We start from the raw sequence: 9,897 nt of genomic DNA, 5'->3' as shown, positions 1-9,897 counted from the left end.
AGGTGGCCAAAGTACTGAAGTTTCAGCTTTAGCATCATTCCTTCGAAAGAAATCCCAGGGTTGATCTCCTTCAGAATGGACTGGTTGGATCTCCTTGCAGTCCAAGGGACTCTCAAGAGTCTTCTTCAACACCACACATCAAAAGCATCAATTCTTCAGTGTTCAGCCTTCTTCACAGTCCAACTCTCACATCCACACATGACCACTGGAAAAACCATAGCCTTAACTAGATGGACCTTAGTCGGCAAAGTAATGTTTCCACTTTTGAATATGCTATCTGGGTTGGTCATAACTTTTCTTCCAAGGAGTAAGTGTCTTTTAATTTCATGGCTGCAGTCACCATCTGCAGTGATTTTGGAGCCCCAAAAAATTAGTATACTGTATTGGTGTTTTTCTTTCTGGCAGTTTTAGATGTAACAACTAATGATTTATCCAATTATTAGTTGTTTTAAAAAGTTAGGGTATATCTTTTATGCCAGCAACTGTGCTATGAGCTAGGACACAGCACTTAATAAAACCAGAGGGAAAGTCACATAATTTTTTTTTCCTGCATGGATATTATAATAGGTCAGACAATAAAGAAGGAGACATTTAATAAAATAGTTATAGTCTTATTCACGGCTTATAAGGTAAGAAATAGAATGTTAGTGTTAGTTGCTCAGTCGTCCCCGACTCTTTGTGACCCCATGGACTGCAGCCCTCCAGGCCCCTCTGTCCATGAGATTTTCCAGGCAAGGATACTGGAGTGGGTTGCCATTTCCTTCTCCAGGGGATCTTCCCAACCCAGGGATCGAACCCGGGTCTCCTGCACTGCAGGCAGATTCTTTACCAACTGAGCTACAAGGGAAGCCCAAGAAATGGAATAATGAGACAGAAAAGAAGAGGGTGAATTCTACTGTGGGTAATATAATCAGAGAAGACCCTTAAAAGGTTATCTTTAAGCTGTGATTGAAAGGTATGAAGTGACTGCCATTAAAAGCACTGTTCCAGAAAGTAATACTAAATAAAAATTAATAAAATTATCTCCTGTCATCAGAGATGACAAGACCTATATTTAGAAAAATATAAATTTTTTACAGGAATTTTTATGGCAGTGCTATGTTATAAACAGACTTGTGAGAGTGTGCCCTCTTGTCTTATTCTAGATATTTTTTGTAGTTTGTTTTTAGCTTTTAATTTTTTTATTATTAGATTTTAATCGGGAAGATTTCAACCTTTCTATGTTGGGGATGATGTTAACTATAAATCTGTTATATATGGACTTTTTTATGCCAATGTGCATTCCTTCTATTTCCAATTTGTTGAGAGTTTTTTATGAAATGATGTTGAATTTCTATGTGTAATTAGCAACTCAAGGAAAAAATAAGAAAGTAATTCCATGTACAAAAGCATGAAAAAAGAATAAAATATTTAAATAAAATTAACCAAAGAGATAAGTCCTGTAAACTGAAAACTACAAAAGGTTACTGAGAGATATTATGGAATACACACAAATATGAAAGGACATTTATGATCTGGGATATTTAAAAGTATTAAGTTGTTAATACTACCTCAAGTGACCTACAGATCAAGATAGCAAAACTGATTTTGCAGAAACAGAAAAATCCATGCTGAAATTCATATGAAATCTCAAGGACTTGAAATTGCCAAAACAATCTTGAAAAGAAAGAAAGCTGGGGGTCTCATACTTCTTGACTCTAAAACATTTTAAACAAAGTGATGGTAATCATAGCACCAGTATTTGAATAAATATGGACAATGGACTAATGGAATAAAATAGAAAGCCTAGAAATAAACCTTTGTATATGTCTTTAGATAATTTTCAACAAGGGCACTAAGAGTATTTGTGTACTATTGGTACCAAGAGTGGGGAAAATATAACAAGTTATAAAAAGGCAATCACAAAAAAGCAATTATCATATGATTTCACTTACATGAAGCACTTAAAGCAGTCAAATTCATAAACAGAAAGTAGAATGGTGGTTGCCTGGGGCTCCATGAGCTTATATGGTGAATTCTGTTTAATGACTGAAATTTCAGTTTGGGAAGTTGGAAAAGTTTACAAATGGATAATGGTAATGTTTGCATAACAAGTAGGTGTCACTTTAAAATGATTAAAATTGTAAATTTTGTTATGTATGTATTACTAATCCATGTCCAACTCTTTGCTGACCCCATGGACTGCAGCACACCAGGCTTCCCTGTCCTTTGTTAATCTCCCAGAGTCTTCTCAGTCATGCTCACTGAGTTCGTGTTCCTATCTAACTGTCTCATCCTCTGTGATCCCCTTATCCTCCTGCCTTCAATCTTTCCCAGGATCAGGGTCTTTTCCAATAGGTTGGCTCTTCAGGTGGCCAAAGTATTGGAGCTTCAGCTTCAGCATCAGTCCCTTCAATGAATAGACAAGGTTGATTTCCTTTAGGATTGGCTAGTTTGATCTCTTCGCTGCTTAAGGGACTCCAAGAGTCTTCTCCAGCACATTTGAAAAGCATCAGTTCTTTGACACTCAACCTTCTTTATGTATATATGAGCACAATTTTCAAAATAAATGTAAGAACTAAGGGACTTCCCTGGTGGTGCAGTGGATGGAAATCCTCCTGCCAGTGCAGGGGACATAGGTTCAATCCCTGGTCAGGGAAGATTCCACGTGCTGCAGAGCGATTAAACCCATGCTCCACAACCACCTGGAGAAGGCGATGGCACCCCACTCCAGTACTCTTGCCTGGCGAATCCCATGGACGGAGGAGCCTGGAAGGCTGCAGTCCATGGGGTCGCTGGGCGTCGGACACGACTGAGCAACTTCACTTTCACTTTCATGCATTGGAGAAGGAAATGGCAACCCACTCCAGCGTTCTTGCCTGGAGAATCCCAGGGATGGCGGAGCCTGGTGGGCTGCCATCTATGGGGTCGCACAGAGTCGGACGCGACTGAAGCGACTTAGCAGCAGCAGCCACAAGCACTGAGCACACGCTCTGGAGCCTGATAGGTAAAACTAGAGAGCCCGCAGGCCACAGCTACGGAGGTCCACATACTCCAGGGTCCTCTAGCCACAACTAATGAGCCCGGTGCTGCAAGTACTGAAGGCCAGGCGCCCTAGAGGCAGCAAGTCATGACTACTGAGCCCTCAGGATGCAACTACTGAAGCCCGTGCACCTAGAGCTTGTGCTCCTCAACAAGAGAAGCCACAGAAATGAGACGCCCACGCACCACAACCAGGGAGCGGCTCCCACTCTCCGCAACTATAGAAATCCCGCGTGCAGCGACGAAGACCCAGTGCAACCGATAAATAAAGAAAACAGTGTATGTGTTAGTTGCTCAGTCATGTCCAACTCTTTGCAACCCCATGGACTGTAGCTCACCAGGATCCTGTCCATGGGATTTCCCAGGCAAGAACACTGGAGTGGGTTGCATTCCATGTCAAAAAAAAAAAAAAATGAAGTCAGTTTCTTAAAAGGAAAAAAAAAAGAAAAAAATTCTAAGGTGACTTCATTAATTGAAATATGAGAGGAACATAAACTGTACCTCGATAGCCCAAAGTATATGTAAATATCATTGGCTTCAGATTAACTTGGATAACTTATTTAAGAGGTAAATATGTCAATCCAATGGCAAAACCACTAAAGTAAATTCTTTAGTTTTTATTTTTATTTTATATTAGAGTACAGTTGATCTGCAATGTGTTGGTGTCAGGTCTAATTCAAAGGGACTGTGTTATACATATATATGTATCTATTTTATCAAATTCTTTTTCCATTTCAGTTCAGTTCAGTTCAGTTGCTCAGTCGTGTCCAGCTCTTTGCGACTGCATGAATCGCAGCACGCCAGGCCTCCCTGTCCATCACCATCTCCTGGAGTTCACTCAGACTCACATCCATCGAGTCCGTGATGCCATCCAGCCATCTCATCCTCTGTCGTCCCCTTCTCCTCCTGCCCTCAATCCCTCCCAGCATCAGAGTCTTTTCCAATGAGTCAACTCTTCGCATGAGGTAGCCAAAGTACTGGAGCTTCAGCTTTAGCATCATTCCTTCCAAAGAAATCCCAGGGTTGATCTCCTTCAGAATATTGAGTTACCTGTGTTATGTTGATTATCTATTTTAAATATACTAGTGTGTATTGTCAATATCCAGGTATTATGTAATCTACTTGAGTAGCCTGCCAGGCTACTCTGTCCATGGAATTTTTCAGGCAAGAATACTGAAGTGGGTTGCCACTTTCTGCTCCAGGGAATCTTCCCAATCCAGGGAGAAAACCCAAGTCTCTTGCACCTATTGCATTGGCAGGTGGATTCCTTACCACCAGCGCCACCTGGAGTTGTAATAAGTCATAATAAAATAAACATGTTCACATTTCAGAAAAAAAAAAAAAATCTCTAAAACTTCATCCTAACACATTTTTTTTTGTCTTTTTTTCTTTTTCTTTTTTTACTTCTTTCTTTCCTTTTTTTTTGTGGCTATATTCTTCCTGGCAAAGCCCATGGACAGAGAATCCTGGTGGGTCGCAGTCCACACAGTTGCAAAGAGTCAGACAGGATTGAAGCGACTGAGCACAGCACATGGCAAGAAGATCTCAGCAGCACAAGATGCTCAGCAGTAATTCAAGTCCTGAACTCCCTTGAAAGAGATGATTTTTTCCTAAAGCAAGTGTCAGGTAGCATTTTAGGTGTCATAGCTAAAGAACAGCAGCTATCTACAAGGGATTAGAAACATGGGCAGGAACTGCAAGTTCAACCCAATGTTACAATAGGTGGCTTGTTAACTGAAGACACCAATTCTTATCTAGATAACAGTTTTTTTATACTCTAAAGGTATAAACTCTTCTTAACCTTCTTAATGGGAATCTTACTGAAAATAATAGGTTTAAACATATTTTAAATTTATTTTAACAATTTTAAGCTAACTTTAATTTAAACAGTTTTATCTTATCTATACTTTATTATTTAAGTTTTAATAATTTTGAAATAGGAATATACAGGCTTAGGCAAAATTCTGAGAAAGAATACTAAGTGACTGCTAGATTCTTCACGTGTCAAAATATCTTAGATATCATAGCAATTATTTGCCAATGTGTACATGAATAAAGAGATCAGTGAAAAAGATTAAAGCTTTGAATTGGACCCAAATACATTGGGAGTTCAAAATACAATAGTCAGAATTTTAAATCAATGGCAAAAGATAATATGTGAATTTTTTTTAATTCTAAAATTTACAGAACAAATAAAATCAACCCCTATTTAAACTCCTAAATAAATTCAAGATGAATCAAATGTTATAAGATGTAAGATATGAAAAATGCTTGAAAAATTAAATGCAAAAAAAAACTGAAGAAATTTTGGTGCAAATGAAATGAGAAAATTCTTCCTAAGCAAGATACAATTTTATTTAATATAAACTACAAAAAATTTTATATGCAAAAATAATTCTACATAAGATAAAAAGTTAAAAACATATAGCCAGAACACATTAACTATATATGCAATGTAAAGAGATCATTTCTTTTGCTTAAAATTCTCTCATAAAAATCAAAAATTGAATGAATCAGATTAAAGACATATATATAAAATCCACAAATAAATACAAATCAAATTAAACATGTAGGAAGATACTCAAACTCAATTATATCAAAAGGTTTGCAGTTAAAGTAAAAAGTAACTTTAATCATGTGTGATAAATGTTTATCAGGTATTGGTCATTGAGAATGTGGTCAAAAAAATTCACATTGACTATAGGGTCACACAGAGTCGGACACAACGGAAGCGACTTAGCAGCAGCAGCAGCAGCAGGGAGAGGACAGTAGTTGTTAGTGGGGCTTTCTCGATGGCTCAGTGAATGAAGGAGACACAGGAGACGCAGGTTCGACTCCTGAGTCAAGAAAATCCCCTGGAGGAGGAAATGGCAACCCATTGCAGTATTCTTGCCTGAAAAATCCTAAGAACAGAGAGGCCTGGCAGGCTACAGTCCATGGAGTTGCAAAGAGTAGGACACAGCTGAGCAGCTAAGCAGAGACACAGTAGCTGTTAGTACAACCTCAGGAACGATAGTTTGGAGTAAAGTAGGTCAGAAAGAGAAAAACAAATATAGTATATTAAGGTATCTATATGGGATCCAGAAAAACGGTGTTGATGAACCTATTTGCAGGAAAGAAATGGAGATGCAGATACAGAGATGGGACTCGTGGACACAGTAGGGGAAGGAAAGAGTGAGATAAACAGAGAAAGTAGCATCGGCATATATACACCACCTTGTGTAAAATGGATAACTGTGAGAAGTTGCTATATAACACAGGGAGCCCAGCGTGGCACCCTGTGGTGACCTACAGGGGTGGAGTCGGGGGAGGAGAGGGAGGCTCAAGATGGAGGTGGTGCTGGTTCAGTCACGAAGTTGTGTCTGACTCTTGCAACCCCTGGACTATATCCTGTCAGGCTCCTCTGTCATGGGACTCTCCAGGCAAGAATTCTGGAGTGGGTTGCCATTTCCTTCTCCAGGGGAACTTCCCGACCCTGGAATCAAACCCAGGTCTCCTGCATTGCAGGCAGATTCTTTACTGACTGAGCTACAAGGGAAGGTGACATATGTATAATTATAACTGATCTGGGCTGTTGTATGGCAGAAACCAACACAACATTGTAAAGCAGTTTTCCTCCAATTAAAAATTAATTTTAAAAAAGAGAATGATAGTTTGGCAATAAATATCAATATCAGCATTTTAAATGCATATACTGCTTGACCATTGAATCAAATGTAATATCAACAATTCTACACCTAGGAACTTATATTTGTACATTTGCTAAAACATACATTTATTGGAAATATAACTGTCATAGAAAAGTTTGGGAATCTCATGAAAGGAATGGGCATATTAATTTTGATATAAATTTATGAATAGTGTTTTGAAAAAGAGAAAATTTAAGAAATATATATGGACTGGCATGGAAATATCTTTAAGACATTGCATATCACAAGCAAGTGATACATATATAGAAAGAAACAAATACATATACATATAGAGAATACACTTGCATCTGCAAAGATTATTACTAGATGAAAATTAAGAAACAAGTTTAGGGTCAACCTCTGAGAATGAGGACTGAAAGAAGCTGAGAGAAAAATAGAAAATTCATTTTACATTTCACCTCATATTGTTTGGATTTCCTTGTGGCTCAGACGGTAAAGAAACTGCCTGCAATACAGGAGACCTGGGTTTCACCCGTGGGTTGGAAGGATCCCCTGGAAAAGGCAATGGCAATCCACTCCAGTGTTCTTGCCTATAGAATTCCATGGACAGAAGAGCCTGGTGGCCTAGAGCCCATGGGGTTGCAAAGAATCAGACACTCCTGAGCGACTACGCCTTCACAGCATTTAGTTTTCACTTGTGCTATTTATTATGATCTGTTTTACTTCACTTTCATTGTAAACACTAAAAGTACAAAAGTAAAAGCACTGTATAGTGAGAATGAAATACAGTAAAGGCAAGCCACATATAATTATGTATTTTAAACTGTATAAGTAAAAATGTTAACTTAAATGACAAGATGCTAAATAAAAATTACGTTGTCTCTGAAAAAGAATAACAAATTAAATGCATAAGTTGGTGAAAAATCAGTATAACTATGAACAATTTACTCGATAACTCATTACATATTAACTCCTTGTTATATAGGCATTACACCATTCTAGGTACACTGATAAGATAATTAATTCTAGTAGGTAGGTAAACTGTTATTATACCCTGGTTGTTTAACTGTAATCTTTAATTATAATTAACATAAACTCTTTGAAGAAAGAGAAATCAGAACAAATTTTAAAATGACTTCTGCGTTCCAAGAAAATGAACTTGATGTCAAATGACTTCCTTCACGATGGATGATGCATTTATTTAGTATGGGATATGATGTTTCTTTTCCAGAGCTTCTTCATAGAATAAATTAACTCAGAATTTCTTAGACTGTAGATTAATGGGTTCAGCATGGGGGTTATGACTGTATAGAACACGCTCAATGATTTATCAATGTAGAAGGTCTTAGCAGGTCTTACATATATGAAAATACAGGGAACAAAGAAGCAGACAACCACAGTGATGTGGGAACCACAGGTCTGGAGGGCTTTCCGCCTCCCTTCCTGACTCAGGTTCTTCAGAGAGTGCAGGATGACTCCATAGGAGACGAGCAAGAGCAGAAACACTACAGTGCAGATCAGTCCTCCATTGGCCAGCACTAAGATGCCAATTACATAGGTGTCAGTACAGACGAGTTTCAATAAGGGATACATGTCACACATAAAGTGATCAATGACATTGGGGCCACAGAATGGGAGCCCATAAATAGTGCTAAGTTGAATTACTGAGTGCAGAAAACCTCCAACCCAGGACAGCACCAGCAACCCAACACACACCCCCTGCCTCATGATCACCAAGTAATGCAAGGGCTTGCAGATGGCCACATAGCGGTCATATGCCATCACCAGTAGAAGGAAGACCCCTGATCCAGAAAAAAAGTGCTCTGTAAATAGCTGGGTCATGCAAGATTTAAAGGTAATGGTTTTTTCTCCGAAGAACAAGTCTGAAATCAATCTGGGGGTAATAGAAGAGGAATAAGCAATATCCATACATGATAAGCAAGCAAGAAAAAAGTACATTGGTGTGTTCAGGGTCTTACTGACAGTTACAGTGACTATAATTAGAAAATTGCCCATCACAGTCAACATGTAGACAAACAGGAACATAAACAAAAGTACTTTCTCCTCCTTTGGATTCTGTGTGAGTCCCAGGAGAACAAAGTAGGTTACATTGTTTCTTGATTCCATCTAATCTGAACAGGAGCTGACTTCATACAGTAGAAGCAACTTACCTACAAAACAAGGAGAGGAAATTAAAGGGGTAAAATGCTAAAATGTATGAAAAATATTTTTTTCCATTTGTTGGAAGTATGAGTATAGAACAACTATTTGTGTCTAATGTGTCATGGACATTTTTATTATCAGGTTGAAGGCAGAGTTTCTTTCCTTCAATGCTATGACACATAACAAGAAATCAACCAACTCCAGACCCATGCTGTTAGTGCCATTAAATGAGTATTCAAACAGTGCTAACAGTCATAGCACAGGAGCATACCAAACAGGCATGAGAGAAGATTTTCCAGAGGAAGCAAAGCTTCAGCTGAGTGTAAAAAAGAATTGAATGAATAAAAAAATTAAGGAAGAGAAATCCAAAAAGTCCAACATTTATAAAGCCACAAAAGTCTAACGCTTGAGGCCCACTTGAGGTAATTTACATAATCAATGTGGGTAGATCAAACTGTGAATGGAAGTTCCCTGTACTGAACTGTCTCAGACCTCACTGACACGTCTTAAGTTTTTAGATGGTTATTTCCCTCTTCCTGACAATTAAATGCTACAGCAGTAATTTTGTGTCCCTAACCCCTATCTCTCCTCTTAATTTGAAAACTTGGATATGCAACATCTCTAATTTCGACATCCAAGTGAATGGCAATTTAGTATTTAAAAACTTTTTAAATGTCCATAATAACCATAAGCATTTTCTATACAAAATTTAAAGACGTGTTCCCTATTTATCTCATTCAATGCTGTCTTTTATCATGTTATTGTTCAGACAAAAAATTGCTGTACCCTTCATTCATTAGTTACTCTAAAAAAACTTGAATAAATCCGATTCACTCTACTATGAAAATATATCACAAATTTGATCATTCCCTACTTCTTAATTTCTTCCTGGTCCACTGCAATAGGCGCCTATCAAGTCTCCCCATGTTTATTCTAGCCTCCAAGAATCAGTTCTCCTGAAGCAGCCCAAATGACATCACTCTACTGCTCAAAAATCCTAGAGTATATTCTAATCATACACTCACAGTTTACTGTTTAATATTGACAGTAACAAGAACTGTAA

At 38.0% G+C, this 9,897-nt stretch overlaps 1 protein-coding gene across 1 annotated transcript; it reads right to left on the bottom strand.

The window, feature by feature from the left end:
- Positions 1–7,868: 7,868 nt before the first annotated feature.
- LOC138092942 (olfactory receptor 4A47-like) lies at positions 7,869–8,798 on the bottom strand. The gene has a single exon (XM_068989015.1). The coding sequence runs from the start codon at positions 8,796–8,798 to the stop codon at positions 7,869–7,871; it is 930 nt and encodes a 309-aa protein (XP_068845116.1).
- Positions 8,799–9,897: the final 1,099 nt, after the last annotated feature.

The sequence above is a fragment of the Capricornis sumatraensis genome, chromosome 16 (assembly GCF_032405125.1).
Source record: "Capricornis sumatraensis isolate serow.1 chromosome 16, serow.2, whole genome shotgun sequence".
Classification (NCBI taxonomy): domain Eukaryota; kingdom Metazoa; phylum Chordata; class Mammalia; order Artiodactyla; family Bovidae; genus Capricornis; species Capricornis sumatraensis.
The sequence above is the reverse complement of the archived record's forward strand: the minus strand, read 5'-3'. Positions and strand labels throughout refer to the sequence as shown.

Coding starts and splice junctions, on each gene's coding strand:
- LOC138092942 (XM_068989015.1), bottom strand. CDS start 8,798: ATGGAATCAAGAAACAATGTAACCTACTTTGTTCTCCTGGGACTCACA.